This window comes from Simochromis diagramma, unplaced genomic scaffold (assembly GCF_900408965.1).
Source record: "Simochromis diagramma unplaced genomic scaffold, fSimDia1.1 OVJJ01000304.1, whole genome shotgun sequence".
Taxonomy (NCBI): Eukaryota; Metazoa; Chordata; class Actinopteri; order Cichliformes; family Cichlidae; genus Simochromis; species Simochromis diagramma.
In genome coordinates this window covers 3103846-3125787 of record NW_024387030.1, presented here as the reverse complement: position 1 = coordinate 3125787, position 21942 = coordinate 3103846, and the positions used below count along the sequence as shown (strand labels likewise).

The 21942-nt window shown below is 39.6% G+C and overlaps 1 protein-coding gene across 2 annotated transcripts; it reads right to left on the bottom strand.

Moving 5' to 3' along the window:
* Positions 1-918: 918 nt before the first annotated feature.
* On the bottom strand, positions 919-18465 carry kcnk5a (potassium channel, subfamily K, member 5a). 2 transcript variants are annotated; one of them, XM_040041873.1, is made up of 6 exons: positions 17971-18083; positions 15579-15801; positions 5446-5557; positions 3924-4090; positions 3648-3816; positions 919-3539 (listed from the first exon to the last, which is right to left on the bottom strand). In XM_040041873.1, exons 2-6 carry the CDS (start codon positions 15582-15584, stop codon positions 2614-2616), a joined length of 1380 nt encoding a protein of 459 aa, XP_039897807.1. In that variant the 5' UTR covers positions 15585-15801; positions 17971-18083; the 3' UTR covers positions 919-2613. The 2 variants fall into 2 exon arrangements, with proteins under 2 accessions (XP_039897807.1, XP_039897806.1); XM_040041872.1 differs by lacking the exon at positions 15579-15801 and having other exon boundaries at positions 17971-18465.
* Positions 18466-21942: the final 3477 nt, after the last annotated feature.

Below are 21942 nucleotides of genomic sequence, written 5' to 3'. Positions count from 1 at the left end.
ATCCAGTTTAATTTTGTCATTCATGGAAGTGGGAATACTGTGGAACTCATCTGGCAATTAGCATGGCTTGCTGAAGTATAAAAGAACATTAATCCAAAATTTCAACTTCTCTCATAAATACATAGGGGTAATTTTTTTTTTTTTTTAAATAACTTGCCCTCTGAAGTACATTTAGTCGAGCAAGTGTCACCAAGAACAAAGCGCTTTATTTTAGTTTTAGCTATACAACCATAACCTGCATGTTATGGTTGCCAAAATTTTACAACAGCACAGTTTTTAAAACACCGTTCGTCTATTGTGGCATGACTCAAAAGAGCTGAGACATGAAGATGTGAGGAAACCATCTGAGATCATTTCATGGTATGAGCAGGAAAAAAAAAAAAAAAAAAAAAACCCAAAAACAAACACACACAGTGGGGTGACCAGGATAGATTTGTGGTCATTTTTGAGTGGCATACATAAAAAATACAGGACTATTTAATCCCCTAAACCACCCACGACTACAACATTTGGAATGCAGCTAGTGATGGAAAGGATATTTGGTGTATCCAACTGTTTTTCCTTATTTGTGAAAATAGGGTTTACAAATGTAGCATAATTTGAACTGTGTATTACTACCTGCGCAGAGGAAATGCCCTTCAAAACAAAGGGCAGTGCAAAGTTACATTCAAAAACTTAAAATATCTGCACCAAAATGCCCCCCCCCCCCCCTCCCTCTTTCAGTTATATGATGCATGGCCACAGCCAACCATGAACCAAGAGCTACCTCATACCTCCACCACTGGAAAAGACATCAATGCATTACCAGTCCAATAAATGGAGAAAACAAACAAACCAAAAAACAAACAAACAAACAAACAAACAAAAAAAAAAAACCCCTCAAAAAACAAAAACAAACAAACAAACAAAAAAACCCTCAAGATTTCATTCAGTGTTTATTTTTAACGAAATATACAGTTTTGTTCAGAACTCATATACAAAATTTACACAAAAACATGAATAACTTAATCATAACAAAAAGAAACTTACAGACGAGTATAATGGAGTTTTATTACACCATGGAGCAACATTAGGAAGGAAACAATGAACAATGGCCCTAAATCTACCTAACCTGTTCTTAAGTAATCATTTTTTGCTAGAAATTCAGTCTCCCCCCCCCCCTTGGAAAATGTGAAAAGAAAGAAAAATAAAAAGTGGCTCTGATGAAACACAAGAGAGGAAGCAGAACTTATTTCCTCATCTTCTTTCACCCAGTGTGAAAGAACTTTTCAGTGAGTCACATTCAACAGATGTTACAGTGATGTTCATCTACTGCTTCACAGTGGATTTAAAGCCATTTCAGGTGATGGCGGTCACCTGCAAGGCAGTTTTCATGTTTACATGAGCAAAACAAAACGTTTTAATGTGTATTTTATGAGTTTTTAATGAACTTTACTAAATTTAGTTGGCTTTAGATTTAAAGTAGCCCTTTGTGGCACTGGATCTCTGCCATTTTACCATTCGGAGTAATACTGTTTCAAGTTTGTGTGCCAGTTCACGTGCAAAAAAGGCAGAAATAATTAAGGCTGAGACGCATCAGACATCAACAACTGACAGGCCTGTGCAGGCACGACAAACATGCGTCAAAGAGGATCGATCTGCTCCGAGTTAACCTTGGCTCCCTTTCACAAGCGGCACTTCAATCATTGACGGCAGTGCGAGCCCCCCGAAGGCAAACATGAGTAGCAAGGCCGCGTCCCGAGCCAGAGCCATGTTTGAGGCTACTGACGGGCCTTCAGCCAATATTTACATGGCAAATAAAAATCGTGTAAGAGTGGTAAGGAGGATTGTTTTTACTGTTAAAGGCTTGTTCCAGTCAGGCAGCGCCATCCCAAGTCAAAATATCAACTTTAGGAAGCAAATGCCTAAGGAGGCATCGAACAGATGTGCACAAAACCACAACACCGCCCCACAACTTCACAAGTTTGGAGTCTGTTCACAAAGACGTTTGTTCTAGGACGCGTGTGTAGCAGAGTACAGTCACATCAGTTTCTTACAGTCAAAATAAATTGAAATCTCAGACACAGCAATAAGATTTGGCCCTTCATTTTTTTAAGACATGCTTGGCTCAGATTATATAAAGAACAATGTGCACTGGGATGAACTTTGGTCTATCCTCACTTGGTGGAATTGTGCAACGGGAAACATAAACCCACGTAGCCACTGAATAAAAGCTACCCTTTCCTTCATTTGAATAAATATATTAAAAACCAAAACAAAACACCAATATGGTGATTATAAATACATGAAAATACAGGAAATCAGAAGAAATCCCATGTGAAAGTAGAAAAAAAAACAAAACAAAGAAATACTTGCTTCTTTGGACATGACAAAATGTTGCTTATAGTTTTTCCAAACCGTATAAAACAAAGAAACAGATCAGTCGTTAAATACTCCTGGGGTTATGTGTCACGTACTTTGCAGTTCAGATTCAGCAAGACAAAGAACACGTGCTCAAGAGTTTGATTTGAAATTTGATCTTGACTTCTCATGATCAGACCCCTTCAAAGTGCAATGCAACTTTCCTCTCAAACACTTCACATTACAATGCTTCACGTGTGTTGCCTTCACGTGTCAGGAGTCTGTGTTTTCCTCCTTTGCATATTCCTCTACCAGTTTCTCGTACGAGTGGCTGTGTTCTGAACCGTCACTCGTGAAGACAGATCCTTCGGACTCTGAGCTTTGCTCCTCCTTGGAGTTCGTCTCAATGTTTTCGTCGCACGTGGTGATGGAGAGTTTTGCTTTAGAATCGTCGTCGTCCTCCTCGAGCTCCTCAGAGTTATTGCTGAGGAAGTTCTCCTCGTCGATAAAGGTGATGTTGGCATTTTGGAACATTAGAGAATGGTACTCCTTGGAGTCCCACGCCCTGTGACCGACTGATACACATTCTCTCTCTCCTCCATTCTCCAGATTCACATCCTTGTCAAGCTGGTTCTCAAACATTTGATCATGGTTTAGTTCTAGGTCACCCTCCACCTGATCTTCCTTTAGCAGTAAACCATTGTCTGAGCCCAGGAGGTAGTTCTTAGACTTAGAAAACGCAACAGTGACGCGGTCACTAAAGCTATAGCGCCTCTTTTGACGTGGCGAGCGGTCCAGGCTGAGGATGGTATGGCCGTTAAACATAGGAGCATCGGTGCAACTCTTCGAGCGACCGATCTCTTTAGAGTTACAGACCGTTTTGCTGCCATCTTTTTTGTTGCCAATCTGTTTAATCAGGTCATTGTAGCCTTCCTTCTTCTTGGACAAGAAGCTGAAAATGTTGACATCATTCAGAGTGGGAGGCGAAGTAGGGGAAACTTTGTTAGACTCTTTGTAGTGGCGGAGCTCTTCGAGAGATAGCTTGCGCAGCTTGCGGCGTTTCTTCAGGGCTTTGTGGGCTTCAATCACCATCCGAACTTTCCAGTTAAAGAACAAAGAAAGCCAGGCCAAGCCTAGATAAATCCAAACCTCTACAAAGTAACGATACAGAGGTGGATATTGTTTGTTTGGATCCACACCTGCATGGACAAAGAACAGTGTGAGTGATTTGCATTGAAGTTCAAGGTCATCAAGAGGCACCTTTTACTATACTAACTTAACTGTCTAAATTTTAGAAGCCAGCTTACCTGCCACCATGTCTCCAAATCCAATTGTGGTCAAGGTAACAAATGAGAAGTACAAGCCATCAATGTAACTCCAACCCTCCTGAGACATGAAGACTAAAGGCGGGAGGACTAAATGGATCAGGACACCCCAAAGAAGAAAGATAGCCGTGCAGGTAAACTGAGATTTCCTCTGGAGGGAAGAAAAAAAAGTTACTTCAGCTGAACAACAGATTAAAGTACTTTTCAAAGAAATTAAAGAAGGGAGTGAGGGAAAAAAAAAAAGGAGTATCAGCTTACCAGTGATAGGCCTTTTTTGGTTAAAAATAGGCCTAGGTGCTTGGCTCTACCGCCAAAAAACTTCCCCAGTTCACTGATCCAGGTAAGACACAAAGGCACACCAAACAGACCATAGAAGATGCAAAACACACGTCCTGCTGATGTTTTCGGAGAAATGTTCCCATAGCCTTAAGAGAGAGAGAGAGAGAGAGAGAGAGAGAGAGAAAGAAAGAAAGAAAGAAAGAAAGAAAGAAAGAAAGAAAGAAAGAAAGGTAAAAAAAACAAAAAAACACCTCCATTGTATTATACAAATAAGTGGCTCATGATCAAATCTGCAAAACTATGCGGACTGACTACCGTCAGAGTTACAACATCTGATACTCCTGTTGGCTAATTTGTAAATAATTTGTTTTTCTGATTTATCTTTGAATTTACTTTTATTATCATTCCTAACAGCATGCTTACATTTGGACAACCTATTGGTTCCTGACTACTCCCTGAAATGTCCTGCGTTGTATAATCAGAAAACAAGAGGCCATTTAATGCAACATGCAAAGATAATTTAAGAGGATTTGAGAGTCCTACATTAGAGGTAAGCAAGTTATAAAAGACTCCAAGACACCACTTGAGCATCTCTTACAATTTGAAGATAAGCACACTGTTGAAACGTATAAAAAATGCATGATGTAATGTTACTTTCAAGCAATAAACAATTTTACTGTTCACATCTGAATGGATTGTAAGTTGCTCCGTTGCCTCCAAGAGCTTTTGGACTAAATTCTGTGTAATGGAATCCAAAGGATGTGAAGCTTTTAGGTTTGTTCCCAAGTGTCTCTTCCACTTACAGCTTCAACAGTGAGCAACACTTCACTAATCACAAATGCGAACAAACATTCAGCTCCCGGGACAACACGAAGTCCTTAAAAGGACAAAACTAAAAACATAGATTTTGCTAAAATGTTAGCTAGCATCTGCCCTACCAACTCAGCTGCCCATTTTCCAGTCACCAAAAGCTTGCTGGCTCACGATATCACCAGCAAAAGAAAAAGCATATCTGAGTGGAAACACTAGTTGACTAGTTTGCCAAATTACTTCAATATTTAACTCTACAGTACTGATTTTAGAAATCACGTAATGGCACAAAACAAAGAAAAGCAACTAAAACTGGCTTTCTACAGCAAACTGTTACCCATCAATCTGTTACTTGGCTACATAATCACAAAACTATCTGAGATCAGTAGCTTCACAATGTCCAAGTAAACTCTGCCGTCAATATGCTGATACTCGGCTCGGTCTCTAAGTGGTTGCATGACATACACTACAAACAGGACAGACTGTATATCTCATCGCTTTGACTGATACAAACGAGCACGATCTGGTGTCATTAATAACTGTCCTCTAAGTTTACACGGTGCTCCTTTAAGATTAAATTTGAGTGTAAATATAAAGACATTTAAAATATAAAAACCACCAAGAGCCCAGCTCTAAAGTGATCCTGCATCCGTTTTATAAATCCAGCTGTCAAACATCCAGAAGAACTTACCGATGGTGGTAATAACTGTAGCGGCAAAGATAACGGCATTTGGCCAGTTCCAGTTATTGAAAGTCTTATTGCCTGTTATTGTGACCCCTTGGCCTGCAGCATCTGACACCACCTGGGGACAATAAACAAAGACTGTGCATGAGAAAAGGCTGGACTTTGTCTTAGAGAGAATTAAAGATAGAACAACAGATGGGTGCTGTCAACTAGCATTTAGAAAACAGTCCACCGAGCTCAGTACAAGAACGCAGGAAGTGCATCCTGTGCAACCTGCGTTTCTTCTAGCACATCCTTCCTGTGATATGCTGACAGTATCTAGAGTACTACTGATGAGCTGAAACGTCACTCTGGCACCCTTGAGACTCATCTTTAACCTGAGGGCTTCTAAGTCTAAGCCTTTGCTTACTTTGGTAGAGAAACAGGAAGGCAAGCACTTCAAACCTAAACACCCATTTCATAATCGCATGATTATGCAGCATTAAAAAGATCAGGTAGTTTGAAAGCAGTTCTTTTGTTGGACTGTTTTTCCTTTTCCCAAGACCCAAAAACCCAGTTTAACCAAGTTATGTGTGGAATATGTCAGCCAACTCTTTCAATGACATTTTGAAATCCAGATGAGGCAAAAGGCGCTTAATCAATCATCCCCAACCATACGTGTCCATCCGCAACCACAACAAAAACTGAATTTTTCCTCCTGGGAATTAGCAAACACCCAACCATGTGTGCCGGGACAATGCACTACCCCACGCTCTCTCTCCCCGAGGGCTGAAAAGGGGAAATGTGCAGGCGTTGGCAAAATTCACATAAGCCCTCAAGTCCTGAAAGATGCTTGGTTCTCTAATAATAACAGGCCTGTTACAGTTCTCCTCTGTAATTACCAGAACAAGGGGAGGCCAGTCTTTTGTCTTCTGAAACAACACAGTTGGACTGTTGGGCTTTAGGATGACAGCGGTGATGACCAAGTTTGTTTTCAATCCATGACTAGAAATTAAAGAGGAAAAACCTCAGTCGTTTGCTGTTCGCTTACGCACTTTTGCCAATCCTCCCAGCAACCCAGCACATCTAATGACTGCTTACATTTATATGCATGAGGTAAACTACTTATTGGCCATGTTGAGGCTTAAATTTTGCTTGCATAAAACTGATTACAGGAACTGCAACTGCATGTACCAGATGATCAGAGCAAGCATCTAACTTAGAGAATAATCTACCTGCATAAAAGAAAGAAAATGTAGCATTGTATCAGACCTTGGTTAGAGGTAGGAAAAAGAGTTTAGGATCTAAGAGGATTTTTAGAATATGTGTCACAGATAAACAGGCTAATTGGCTGGATATAAACAATGTTTGGTCAAGTCTACGGTCAGCCTTTTTTTGGGCACGTATAAAAATATGCTAATTCCATCATCCTTTTTATTTTGCTGACCTTGAGTGGAGAGCTGTACACCTACACTCGTGTGCGACTACAGTGTGATCCATTTTTCTTTCACTTTTGTCCACTTTTTGCCCACAATCAAAGGATCCCTAAAAGTTTGAGGATTTTGAATTCTTGCATGCATTGCACATCCATGCTTGTGCAAACATATCACCAATCGCTGCACTGTCAGGCAAAAAAACTAGAAAGTTTTAACACATGTTAAAAAGCTATTACGCAAGCTGCCAGGTTGGAGAGATCTATGTACAGATCTCCTCTCTCGATGAACAAAACAGGTGGCACCGAAACCAGCAAGCTGAGGAACCTGAATAAGATGAAGGATGCTTTGCAGCCTCTAAATGAACAGATGGGAAAAACACATGGTATTAGCTAGTTTAACAGGCATGTGAATCATGTTAGAAAGTGTAACAGAGACTCCCACATAGGTGCTTTGTTCCACAGTACTACTCACTAATCTTTTCAAAGGCTGTGTCATAGAGAGTGTATTAAAAAAAAAAAAAAATGCACCTATTCAGCTGATCAACAAAGGTCTCTTTAACCTTATAAATTCTAGATACAGATATAACGTGTCATCTTCTAGATGATGACGACTCTCCAAGAATCTAATATACGCAACAAACACAGCTCTAATCTGAGCAATGCACTTTTTAGACCTGAAAAACCTGTCTGGTTTTTGTTCTGTGTCAGACTTTGACAGCTTGGGCTGCTTTAATGCAGAGTGATGGCATTTCTAATAACACAGCTAACTTTCTGGAAATCATGGTGGATATTTAATCTCAAGATGAAGCAATAAATAATAAGCGATTCGTTCATTACTCTGAAACTGAACTGTGAACTCATTATACAGAAGATCTGAGGATGTTCATAGTCTGTCTGGCAGATATACATGGCTGAAGTTTGGCACATACAGTGGGGCAAAAAAGTATTTAGTCAGCCACCGATTGTGCAAGTTCCCCCACTTAAAATGATGACAGAGGTCAGTAATTTGCACCAGAGGTACACTTCAACTGTGAGAGACAGAATGTGAAAAAAAAAAAAAAAAAATCCATGAATTCACATGGTAGGATTTGTAAAGAATTTATTCGTAAATCAGGGTGGAAAATAAGTATTTGGTCACCTCAAACAAGGAAAATCTCTGGCTCTCACAGACCTGTAACGTCTTCTGTAAGAAGCTTTTCTGTCCCCCACTCGTTACCTGTATGAATGGCACCTGTTTGAACTCATCATCTGTATAAAAGACACGTGTCCACAGCCTCAAACAGTCAGACTCCAAACTCCGCCATGGCCAAGACCAAAGAGCTTTTGAAGGACACCAGGAAAAGTATTGTAGACCTGCACCAGACTGGGAAGAGTGAATCTACAATAGGCAAGCAGCTTGGTGTGACAAAATCAACTGTGGGAGCAATCATCAGAAAATGGAAGACATACAAGACCACTGATAATCTCCCTCGATCTGGGGCTCCACGCAAGATCTCATCCCAGGGGGTCAAAATGATCATGAGAACGGTGAGCAAAGATCCCAGAACCACACGGGGGGACCTGGTGAATGACCTGCAGAGAGCTGGGACCAAAGTAACAAAGGTCACCATCAGTAACACACTACAACGGCAGGGAATCAAATCCCGCAGTGCCAGACGTGTTCCGCTGCTGAAGCCAGTGCATGTCCAGGCCCGTCTGAAGTTTGCCAGAGAGCACATGGATGATACAGCAGAGGATTGGGAGAATGTCATGTGGTCAGATGAAACCAGAGTAGAACTTTTTGGTATAAACTCAACTCGTCGTGTTTGGAGGAAGAAGGATACTGAGTTGCATCCCAAGAACACCATACCTACTGTGAAGCATGGGGGTGGAAACATCATGCTATGGGGCTGTTTTTCTGCCAAGGGGACAGGACGACTGATCCGTGTTAAGGACAGAATGAATGGGGCCATGTATCGTGAGATTTTGAGCCAAAACCTCCTTCCATCAGTGAGAACTTTGAAGATGAAACGAGGCTGGGTCTTCCAACATGACAATGATCCAAAACACACCGCCCGGGCAACAAAGGAGTGGCTCCGTAAGAAGCATTTGAAAGTCCTGGAGTGGCCTAGCCAGTCTCCAGACCTCAACCCCATAGAAAATCTGTGGCGGGAGTTGAAAGTCCGTGTTGCTCGGCGACAGCCCCAAAACATCACTGCTCTCGAGAAGATCTGCATGGAGGAATGGGCCAAAATACCAGCTACTGTGTGTGCAAACCTGGTAAAGACCTATAGTAAACGTTTGACCTCTGTTATTGCCAACAAAGGTTATGTTACAAAGTATTGAGTTGTATTTTTTGTTATTGACCAAATACTTATTTTCCACCCTGATTTACGAATAAATTCTTTACAAATCCTACCATGTGAATTCATGGATTTTTTTTTTTCCCCACATTCTGTCTCTCACAGTTGAAGTGTACCTCTGGTGCAAATTACTGACCTCTGTCATCATTTTAGGTGGGGGAACTTGCACAATCGGTGGCTGACTAAATACTTTTTTGCCCCACTGTATAAAGCTACTGATTCACATGAATGGAATGAGCACAGCAAAGGCTGACGCATGGAAGCAAGTACCACATACCTCCAGTGTATGTCAGTCAAATAGAAAATGTGATGACATCTAAAATTAAAGCAGACTGAAACTGCAAGTCTTCAAATTTCTTGTGTTTCCACAACTAAACTTTCTCTCGAACAAGCTCTGCAGAGCTAAAAGTCCGTGAAAGGTTAAAAGGTCAGCCAGAGGCCACCTCAGGTCACTAATGAGCATGAGGAATGAGCAAAAAGCACAAAAGTGTGTTTGTTCCAAAACGGGACCAAACAAGCTCAGGAGGAAGCTGTTAAACTGGCTTCATCACATGTCTGTCCAAATAGTAGCTAAACCACACAGATTAAACTCCCGCGGGGCAGCTTATTTTGCAAATAAAGTGATCACAGAATGTAAAGTTTATTTATAAAACGTTTATCTCTAAATGCACAAATTAAAAAAAGAAAAAAAGAAAAAAAAAAAAAGGGTAAAATAAAAAGAAATTTGGCAAATCTTGTTAAGCAAACTGCATTTCCCCCAATTTGCACACAGAGCACATGACAAATTAAATGAGGGAAAATGAATAAAATGCTGCTTTCAATAAAATGAACCACACAAAGACTTCACTGCATTACTGGACTATAACATTAATGACAGCAAGATGCTTGTAACTTTAATCAGGTTTAACATGCTTTAACGCCTCTCTATCATGATAGCTTTATGTGAGGACTTCTGAATGGCACATTCTTAGTTAGGTCGGAATCAAAGACTGCTTATTAGAGAAAGAACAAACAAATTTAACTACTGTGGAGTTGGGCAATATCTTCAAATCTTCCAAATGGAGATCTATGTGCGACCGCTCTCCCCACTGCCTCATTCACAAAATGAGAGAGAGAGGAAAATAAATAAATTTAAAAAAATCCACCCCTTGCCAGAACAGTTTTCACATAAAAAAAAACAAAACAAAACAAAAACAAACAAAAACCCATGGCAGACACACATGGCCCAGAAATCAGCCCATGGACCATCCTAATCCAGCCCCCCGAACACCCAAAAGAAGGAGTGAAACAACTCCACCTCAATAAAAAAAAAAAAAAAAAAAAAAAAAAAAGTAAAAAAAATGCAGCTTTATGTTAATGCATCTTGAGCTGATGGATGTAATAAGTCTGTATTCAACTCCATTTCAACTGAAAGTAGCCCAGTTATATGCAAACAAGCGCTTTCTGTAATGAGCAACCACACCTTGACTTTAATGACAGAACTATTGAAAGCATTAGAGTGCATCGTTTTACGTCACAATATACAAATAACTAACATTACCATTTGTACCATTTGTGTCTCTCACGTAAAGTTCCCGGACCAATTATCTGTTCCACCAAAATTAGAGAAGAGCATAATTCTGTGTCTGACGTTTTCAATGTGCCATTTTTTTGTTTGTAATTCAGAGCTACAATCTTGTCCACTGAAAAGACAGAGATGAAATCTTTAAATATTTCAAATTACACCACTGTGTCACAAAAAAGTAAAAAAAAACAAACAACCCAGCCCAACACTAACACTCATCACACACACATCGCATGACAGAACACAGTTCACTCCTCTACTGAAAGCTCCTTTCATTTCTGTATAACTAACTGAAGGTTTACCACTCTGCTGCAGGACACAGATAACAAAAAAAAACAGTTAAGAAAAAAAAAACAAAAAAAAACAAACCTCCACAATGACAAACTGTTATCAGGACAGCAGCAGCTCAACATACCACTCCAGCTCTGTGTTTTTCCACTTTCAGTGCAACAGAACCAAACAGCAGTGTACAAAAGCCCTTTCTGAGCTGCAATTAATGAAGAAACTGAAGCTCTTCTGTCTCATTATGTATTGATTCCTGGGGAAGAGGCAGATAAGCTGCAAACAATGCATCTGAGTAACAGTACTGACATCTGACTGCATGTACGGTACTGCAACCAAAGATCCAAGCATGAGGAAAAACAACAACGTCTTCAAACTTTTTTAGGATAAATGAAGTAACCGTAAAGGAAAAAAAGGACTATCCATCTTTTTCATGGATTTAATGAATGTATAAAAAGGGGAATAAAATTGTAAGCCAGTAAAAGTGAAAAGATTTTTATATCCAAGATGGTGAAATCAAGATTTGTGAGTGGTTGCTTTGAATTAGGTTGTTACCATCACATGAAGCAAGCTTGCTTTACTGACACCACAGCGTGTTCTTTATTATCCAATTTATTGAGTTTATTAGTATTTAAGTAAATTAAACCAGGCTCGCTGAAGGTTCAGAGGAAACGGGCCTTATCTGGAGAGAGGCTGCACTGACCTAAATGCTGAATCAGCATGTACAGACACTGTATAGTATGTGCAGTTATCTGGATAAACGCTACAGATTATTTAATCCTTGCTTCAGCAGGGTTTCCCCATGCTATTACTGCACAACACAACCCTTAAACCTTAATGTACAAATTTCTGTTGAACTACTCTGCTTGCCCACATTTTCTATCAGATATCCTGGTGAAATGGCAGGTTTTCATATTAAACATGGCCAAAGTTTATATATTTATAAAAAAAAAAAAAAAAAAAAAAGGGGGGGGGGGTCAGTGTATATTCAAGTAATCCTTGTGAGCCCTGTGTATTTGACTGCAATTAGAAAGATGCCAGACTGTTGAAGACTTTGCTGAGAATCTGCAAAAATTGGTGCTGCGACCATCATGATCTTTGTGACATTCACTCGCATCTGGAGAGATGGATCTGATGCTGAGGCGTTGGGATTCACAAGGAGTCAGCTGCAGCAGCATTGTAGTGCAACAACAGTGATGCTTCATAGAGTGGTGCTCAGAAGTGTACATACACGCATGTGCATGAATATCATCGGTTCAAACCACCTAATTTCATTTTTTAAAATTATTAACAAAATATTAACAGCTCAAAGAAATCGTTAAACTGATTTAATTGCTTTGATGATGATGGCTGCCAGCTGGGGAAATCCTCCTCTGTTGTACTGGTTAGGCTGATCTGAGTTTTATGATTGTGTATTGGCCAAGTTAGTGGAACTTTGTAGAAAGTAAAAGGCATGAACCACACTCTTTGTGCATATTAAAAAACATATTAGGTCCCACTGGCACCTCTGTCCATGTACACAAACAAACAGATCCCATTTCCACGAGATGTTATGATGCTGTGCTTCATTAGAGAATGAATACTGTATTTGTTAGAGCGCTAGATAATCACATGTTTTGATTTTGTTTTTGAATGACTCCGGACTCCATATTTTTGGCCCTAATGTTAGTCAGCGCAAAAAACTACCAACTTTATGTCACACTTGAAAATGTACAAATATTTAAGACTCAAGGCTCCTTTAGATCAGTGTCTACAACTAATCATGTGCTCACCCATGATGGAGAACAATCCTGGCTTTAATTGGGACTCAGCTCAGTTTAACCTCCTGGAGACTAATGTATGAGTTTTGAAGAGCACCTTAAGGGAGTCACCTACACCCTACAGAAACTTACAGGGCTGCACCCTGTGATTTCTTCACTTTCCAAAATGAGGAACAAAGTCTTGGTTATCACAAGTCAGTGACCGGTGGACAACATTTCCAGGCACATGACAAATAAGCTGTCCCCAAAAACAGAGAACCATTTCTCTTTTCTGCTTCTTTTGAATTTCTTGCCAAACGCGTGAAAGTAGGACTGGGCGATATATCGAGTTTTTAAATATATCTATATATTTTTATTTGAGATATAACAATATAGTTTATATCGATAGTCTATGTTACGTCATAATTATACTTGTGGAGACGCAAGTTTGCTTCTCTTTAGTCTACTTTTGTCTCTCCCACACACGGGGGCTGCAAGGCCTAAAAGCCTTTCATTTTCTCAAAAATCGACAGCGAGCCTTATGTATGAATTCTGGTTGTGCTTACTGACCTCGAACCGATTTTATGTGGTGCTCAGCAATCTGTCAAAAAATGTTTTAGTACGACTTTGGTAAGCTGCGAAGTCGCACCACTTGATGGATTGTTGGCGCATTACGGCTACCGTAGTCAGGAGCCTCGCGGAGTGATACGTACTGTGCTTCAACATAATATTACTGTATTGTGTGCATATACGGACCACAAATGGCACCTGTAAGAGACATGGTTGCAAAGAGGATTTCAAACTCAAGGCTGTCAGTCACACAGTAGAACTTGGGAACAGAGCAGCTGCGAAATCAGTCTTTGTTATTATGCTCAGCGTCTTTTAGTTTACATTTAACTGCACAGTTCTGAGTTTTTTGTTATGCACAAAAACATTGTTTTATTTTATTTATGGAGCATTATTATTTAATAAATGCTGATCATTTATTTCTGAGTAATTTTTTCATGTACATCTACACTGTATGTTAATAAAAGTGCCTGTGTGAGATCTGGGACACAGCTTTGACTAAGAACTCTTTTTTGTTCTTACTTTATGGCTTTAAAAAAATAAATATCAAGACATAACGTATATCGCCATCCAGCTAAAGAATATCAAGAAATGAATTTTGGGTCATATCGCCCAGTCCTACGTGAAAGTGCTAAAAACGTCTTGTTCAGACTCAAATTTCTTTCTTTAAAAGTTCAAAAAAGAAAAGAAAAAAAAAAAAAAAAAAAAAAAAAAGACCCCCCCCCCCCCCCCAAACTGAAAATACCAATTTTCTTAGCAAGAGAAAAAAAAAAAAACAAACCCAAAAACTTTCCATCAGAGACTCAAAAATACTTAAATCTTAAAATATATTAGTGAATCTGCTAGTGTGGATGGCTGTCTGCCTGCCAGTTTCTTTTAAAACTCAGACTCATCCATGGAGAGACTGCACTTTAAAGCACCAACTACACATGCATTCTTCAAGTGGACTTCAAAGAGTGACCACTGGTCTGGTTATCTGCAGTTTTCCATGTTTACAACAGAGCATAATCCCACCTTAGACTGAAGGTTAACCTGGTAACGCAGCAGATAATCAGAGGATACAAGCACTACAATTTGTATGTTTGTCTGGAGCCAGTCATTTGAAACAAACAAAAATCCTGTAATTCACTTGCATTTTCAGGAAGTGGACACCTTTTTCCAAGATCATTTAAAGTCATTTTACTGCAGAATTCTAACCACACAGAGTTAGAGTGGAGTGTTTTTTTTTCCCCCTTCTTTTTTGGGGGGGGATTGTGGGGAGTCAGATTTATAGCATCAGTTTATTTTACTCATGCCAATGGGAGTAACAACTGAGCTGTACCTCTTACCAAACTATTTAGAGGCTTCTGAGTAATGACAGACTTCTAAAAACATGACTTAACACCAAAGCCGTTCCAGTCTGGATGATTTCATCTCAAGATAAATTTTCTTCCAAGAGATGTCACATACCTTAAAAATGGCTGACTTCTTGATTTTTTTTTTTTTCAGAAGGCTAAAAAGAAAAGGCCTAAAATTGTTACCTGTTATGCTATATAGTACAGTTTGAAGTGATCGAGAAGCCATCTCGGTGTATATGATAGGCAGGATAATGATGACGTAACTGGTTAAAATCTGCAGACTGTACATAAAAGATGGATATAGCCACTGAGATGTAACCGACTGGTTTGAGAAGGCAGGTTTTGAAACATCGAGCTGAGGGTGACAAGTAAGGTGTGAACCTGCCTGGCAAACTAAAAGATATTCATATGGTAGCAAACTGTCAATCTCAAGTTAGCACTGCCATAAATCACATCCTCTTGACAATAATGTGATCTAAATTAATATCACATCGTATTGCATAAGACTTCAAACTTGCAAGCCTGTAGATTCATTTAGCTAATTTTCTCAGACTTTTGTACAATATGATTTTTGTTTACACCCGAAAGTTACCCCCTGGTGGCCATTAAGAAGAATGCTGATTGACCACATTATGGCACTGGATTCATTTTGCAGACCAAGAATATGCATCACACTTTTTTAAAACTTTAACACTTATTTAATATTGTGTGCACAGGCCTCAGGGCTACACATGAAAATTGTACATCTTTTCTCTTACTAGATTAGTGTATAGTAGTGATGAAGAATACAACAAAATGTGCTTCTATTTGTGCCATAATTGCTTAAAGATAAAAACCAAACCCAAGCAAATAAAACACCACTGGCTGCAAATGCAGCTCAGAACACTTTTTTACCTGCATGTGTAAATTTCAGCTCCTCCTCCTCTTGTTTATTCTGGGCTGTAACAGAAAGCACACTGCTTCCACTTCTCTTATAACAGCTACTGCTTTCAGGAAACTTCAGTTGTTTTTGTGGGAGAGATAATGTTCCCCCCCGCTGAACTTTTAGCAGCCTCTCAAGAGCCAACTTTGATGGGCCATAAAATCCAATCTGCAAACTGTGACCACTTCAAGGCTCCTGCAGTTAATAGTAAAACTCCTTGTTAATAAAACAGAACTTTTACAATAGTGTTACCGTCTCTCGTTAAGCTTGCTTACATTTGATTTAATCGTTAACGAGCTGGGCAGAGTTTCCACAGTGGAAATCTAACAGAATCTGCTTCTTAAAAAAATATCTTGTTATTAAAATGACTGTAATGCTTTTGCAGCAGGTGTTTCAGCAAACAGCAACAGAGAAAACATAATACCACAAGAGGAGAACAACTGTCTGCGCAGCTGGGGGAACATGTCAATGTGACCACACACACACACACACACACACACACACACACACACACACACACACACACACACACACACACAGCCTAAGACTTCAGAGAGAAAACAGAAGCAGGAGTCATTTCTGCTGCAGCTGAGCAGCTACTAACACCAAATAAACTTCTCACTCTCAGCTGATTTATAGCAGCAGCTGCTGCTGAAAGGGAAACTGCCAAAATCTCTCAGCCATATTATTCTCAACTACATTCATATGCAGATTTGGCCGCTTCAGGGGTTTTGGCTGTTTGAGACTCTTTCAACTGCCCAAACACAAAGACGCAGAAGGAGGAGACCGGGGGGGAAGAGAATCCCCCCAATACTGGAAAGGGGGGTAGAAACAGGTTGAGACATGTTCCAAGTGCAAAATGTGAGAAACAGGACCCAGATACCATCTAAATCTTCACCTCTGGCAGATGGTGAGGCTTCTCTCCTTTCTCTGATGCGTCCCAGAAAGCAATGAATGCCTGGCCCAAATATGGGAGTATTCTGTGGCCTTTACTGATGCTCCCAACTCTGAAATAATCTGAGAGATTATATCGGCCTGTGTTGGCACTCAGGATGCGTCAGGCCCTTCCACCCCTTTCCTGCACTGAAACAGAGCTGAAAGTGCCACAAGTAGCCCGAATATGTCCCAAATATGACTGCTATGGATTGTGATAAAGCATGTAATGATGATAAAACATACTTTGAGCATTCATTTTCACATAGCACAAATTCATTCACAGTTTAGCTCATCTAAAGTGTCAAGATGACAAAAGGAGAAGCTTTGGTCTTCAAGATCCTTCTAGAAGAAGTGTGTTTCTGCAGGTGATCCTTTGGAAGGACTTCTAACGCTGGGAGCATTGCATGCCAAGAAAAGGTGTCAGTTGGTGGCTTCAGCTCACCATCAACCCCTGCCCAGCTGCCTTGCTGTTCTCATGAGGAGCACGAGTTCAGTCTTATAACCCATGCTGAGCCAGCATGGGTTATTCCCAGTTTTGGGGGGCCCAAATGCAATTAATGAAAAATCCATTTTAATCGATGAAGTTGGATCTTTGGCTGATTCAAGGAAGCTAGAAAACTGCAAATACGGGCCAAACAGTTTGTTTCAGCACTCTTCTTCTCCAGTGTAGGACTTCCCTCCAAGTTCAGATTCAACAAATGGAAACCAAAAGGTCATAAAGCTCTGACAGTCAAAGTAAATGAACAAACAGCATTGCGTGGGGCAAACAAACAAAATTACATGATTGTTGACATATTGTGGTCATTCCATGCTGACGGGGGAAACCAGTGGCCCCGGTTTTTTGGTAAAGAAACTGCCACCGTGACAAGAAAGTAAATGGAACAACAAGTACTGCAGATTTTAAGATCTGAGGTCACAGATTAGGACATCCACACCCACATAATCACTGCTTTAGATACACTGTCACGTTTACAAGTAATAAAATAATTATCCTAATCATTAGGCATGGACAACAGGACGCCAGCAAAGATAATAAGACGGTTTGATGATAATTATCACATGAGTTCTGGTCCTGTAAATTTTAAGATTGGGGGCATGTAAACAGTTAAAGCTAAGTTATCTCGCCTGCTAAGCTTTTTCCCTGCATCAATTTCTCGTGGAAATTTGTTGATTTATGATTTATAAAGGACTAAAAATAGGCACCGTTTAGTAGTGAATTTATATATTGGTGAAACTGCGCCAAAAGTCGAGCCAGTCTGACAGCAGCTGGTTAATCAGGCCAGGAGGTTTGTGTCGTAAAAGCTTACAAACCAGCTGGGGCTCAATAAACACTCAAGTGTCCAGTGCCTTCCAGTAAAACTAAACAGGAAGTTATCTTCATGCAGCTGTGAAACACAGAATGAAACGTTTGAATGAAGATGTCCATACCTCCAATATTCTGTCCAAATCCCCCCCGGACAAGCACGGATATTTCTCCAATATTTTGTCCTTCTGGGCATTGTACTGCTTTACAGCCTGGTTCCAGTTGGGCTCCTCTAGCACCTGAAAAATGGCTGCCCCGATGGACAGGTAAAAAATGATGGCAGAGGTCAACAAGGGACCTTTATCTACCATACTTCTGCACAAAGGCTCGGAGAGCGCGCGGGACGGGGGAAAAAGACAGAGGGAGGGGGGCAGATAAGAGCAGGAACCGAAACTATGCAGAGTTCATACTCTGCAAGTTTACTAAAAGTTTCCCAGAAAGAACAGCTGACAGCATCGGGCTCCGGACAGGGAAAGCTTCAAAAAGCGCTTCAAAAAGCTCGTTGAGCGTGCGCGCGCGTGGAGCTGCAGGAGTAGTAATGTGTCCACGTGCGCAACCGGTGGTAAACTGAGCGCTGAGAGCAGCAGACTGCAAATGAAGAACAACGGGACCGAGCACCGCCCACGAGTGAACCACTCTGAAATCCGCTTCCTTCTTTCCCTGTTTTCTTTTCCTACAGGTGCACTCCTGAACACCGTTTACACATCCAAACCTCTTTAAATCGCAGAAGCTTCAGTCAAAAAGAATGAAAATTTTTAAGAGATCACCAGAGCAGGGGCGTTTCCACGTTTTTTTTTTCTTTTTTTGTAACAGGGTGGCCAAGAGCAAGGGAGGAAGGGGCCCCACAGGAAATTAGTGTGGAAAATTGGTGTAGAAAAAGTCTGGCTACGATTTTCAGGGTCGCCTGCAGGCCCAGGTCCTCACACAGATGGTTTTATTCAGTGTCAGGTTATTATGTATTTTATTTTATGTATTTAATGTCAATTTCATAGGCGTTTCCTGTTTTCATTGTCCTACTTGTGGCAATGCCAATAGATACCTCGTACATTTTATTGTGGTAAGCACCAAAACACCTAGAAGATTCAAACCCAGGGCCTTTCTGTTCCGGTTGCTTTGGACTCTGAATGTGGTACAATTCACAGTCGTGAAGTCAGCTTGTTCCGACAGTTATTATAGTAAACTAAGTAAAAGTAAATTAATTCAATTCAAAATTATGCTAAAAAATAACAATTAACCATTAATTAACCCTTTAAAGCCGGTTGGAGCGGACACGCTCCATTTTGTGTAACTATTTTAAAATCCCGGTAGCACTGCAACCATGTAAGCTAGCGCAATAATTTTTTTTGCATATGAAACCAGAGGAGTTGTACTTACATCTTATGCCATCAGCTTGTCCTAGGTCACAGTTTCCTTCCACATAAAGCTTTGCAAAAATTACATAAAAAGCGCTTGTAGCAACAAAAACATAATATTCCAGAAACACGCTTTGCCGATCCGATCAGCTGTTCGTAACACTTCCTACGTCCATCAGCGTGAACTGTCGCATGTCCGCCATGACCTAGCCGAAACCGGAAGTGACGTCATTTTGTGGAAATGTAGTTTTTTTTACCATCAAGGCCTCATGAGCCTATACTGGTGTTTTTAAAAATTATGTTTGACTTTATGACTTTCTGTGTCGTTTCTGGGATGCTTAGGACTCATATTGCACTGCTGGAAATATTTTTATTTTGATGCATATGCTGTTATTTTGCAAATTTGGATTATAATATTTATTTTCGTTTTTCCTGCAGTATATGAAAATTGGTGTATTTCAAAAATAAAACTATGAAGACACTCAAAATAAGTTTCCTGTGGTGGGAAACTAGTTTGTGCAACTTTTTTGTATTTACAGTTTTGAGGGATAAGCCTCTTAAATTTCTCTAACTAGAAATATATGTTACAAAAACAAAAACGATTTTCAATTTTTTTGTAGTTTATTGCACTTTTTTGCAATTTATGTAAGTACTATGCACTTAATGCATACATATTATTAAAATTTGGGCTATAATGGTTGTATTGATGTATAGCAACTTGAAATGCTCCCAAAAATGGCTCCACAGCATGTAAAAATATAATATAAGCTCTGGCGGACTTGGTTCTATGGTAGGTCTTAAAGGGTTAAAACCACACTGTGCACTTGCAAAACAAACTAAATAAAATAGAAATAAACAGTTAATGTCTTAGTTTTAGAATTTCTGAATGGGATCAGATTCTTCAGGTTTTACTACGTCCATCTACATATGACGGATGCACACACTTTGCCTTCAAAATAAAAGTCCTCAATTGGTTTCAGTGTTAACATTGAAAAAGAGCCAGAATTCTAAATAATAATGTGAATAAGTAATAAGAAGAAGAAGTAAAAGAAAATAGCTCTTTAAACACAGTTAATGTGGCCTTTGTTATAACATTGTTTGGCTCAATATCTATGCCTACATTCCATCCAGTTAAAGATTACTTATTTATTCCATTTATACAGACAGTTTGGTAGGAATTTACATGGATAGAGTGATGTAACTGTCATGTCAGGGGCCAGTGATACAATAAAGTTCAAGTTCAAGTTAAATAAGCTTTCTGTCACAATACCATAGACTTAAATATACATCCCAAACCTTTATAAAATACAGAAACTGATGAACGATCTCCCCCACAGGCTATCAATTTTGCAAAAGGGCAGTGTTTGAAATAGCTGATTTGTATTCCAGAACATGAATTTCCCATCCTTATTTTTATGCCATCTCCATGTGCACAAAATTTATTTTCCATTTTTTAAGCATTAAAAAAAGTCCGCATTTGGAGGGTGGTTGGGCTAGTGTTGGAGTGAATTATTTAGCAACGGCAGACCCAATTTTTACACTTCATTTGATTTTTTAAAATCTGTCATTCATTAAAATATGTGACTCAGTTGCTTCATTTTTCAGCTCTGGAGATGCATGCTTGGCTCTAAAATCGAAGCCACAACCCCTAATGTGGGGTTTCTTCTTTCTAGTGTTGGTTATTCAATGTTATTTCTTTGCACCAGGGGCAAGAAAAGCATGAAATTTGTAGACGTCTTAAATGTGGTTTGCTATGGTTTAAAAGTGAGCTTCTCTCCTGCTTCGCTGTAAAACCAGAAGACTCTGGTTTTGGGAGGTTTTTTTTTTACTCCTGCTACAAAATTATCTTAAATCTGATGCACATTTTTACACCATGACTATGCCTATGTAGGCCTGTTTTGACACGTTTCAAATGTGCAGTCAGTTCTGGTTGAAATAAACTTTCTCAACTACTGAAAACAAAATGGGTCTGAATGCATCTTTGGCATACTAATGGTCTTTATTTGAAATTTTTCCAGGAGGTAACAGGACAGTCACCTCTAGGAAAAAGCGCCAGCACAGCGTAAAGACATAAAACGAGGACTCTGTCTTGCAACATGGAAAATTACTGTTTTGGAGTGAACCTAAATATTTTAAAGAAGGACGCTCTTGTGTATAATTATTTTAAGTGTGTGTTAATGTAAAATGTCAGTGACATTCTTTGACATGATGAAGGTGTTTTTTTCTGCTACTTATTACTATATTTTATTTCTTCGGTATAGAAATCAAACAGGTTAACACTTGCACTGCCAGCCTGCACAAAGCTGTGTAGCCAGCCAGATATTTCCCACACTTTCAAGTGTTATGCAATGAGAAAATGAGCTATGGATAGGTTTGTCAATCGTTTGGTGCAGCTCTGAGTACAACTGTTATGTTAGGAAACTTAATATGTCTCTAAAAATCTTTTTACTTTTTACTGCAGAAAGCAGAGCTCTAAAAACGTGTGTGTGAGTCAAGCAACCTAAAAATAAACTGAGTTTATACCTAACTTGTACTTGCTAGAGCATAAAACCAAACACACTCAAGGGAAAAAAAAGCCTAAGGCTAGCAGTACATGACTGCTCCTGATGCAATACCTTAAATTCATTCAAGCTGAACTCATATACTCAGTATAAGTTACAAACTTGTAGTGTTTTACCACAAGCTCGGTAAGATTTGACCATCCCAGAAACAGTGTTGATCTTGATTAAGAATTTCCGAGCTGCA

What these genes read in the sequence shown, in the direction of transcription:
- kcnk5a (XM_040041872.1), bottom strand. Translation starts at nt 18,156, where the DNA reads ATGGTAGATAAAGGTCCCTTGTTGACCTCTGCCATCATTTTTTACCTG. An exon ending in TACAGTTATTACCACCATCG is followed by an intron (nt 4,091 to 5,445) that starts GTAAGTTCTTCT and finishes CTCTCTCTTAAG; the next exon opens with GCTATGGGAACATTTCTCCG. An exon ending in CCAAAAAAGGCCTATCACTG is followed by an intron (nt 3,817 to 3,923) that starts GTAAGCTGATAC and finishes TCTTCCCTCCAG; the next exon opens with AGGAAATCTCAGTTTACCTG.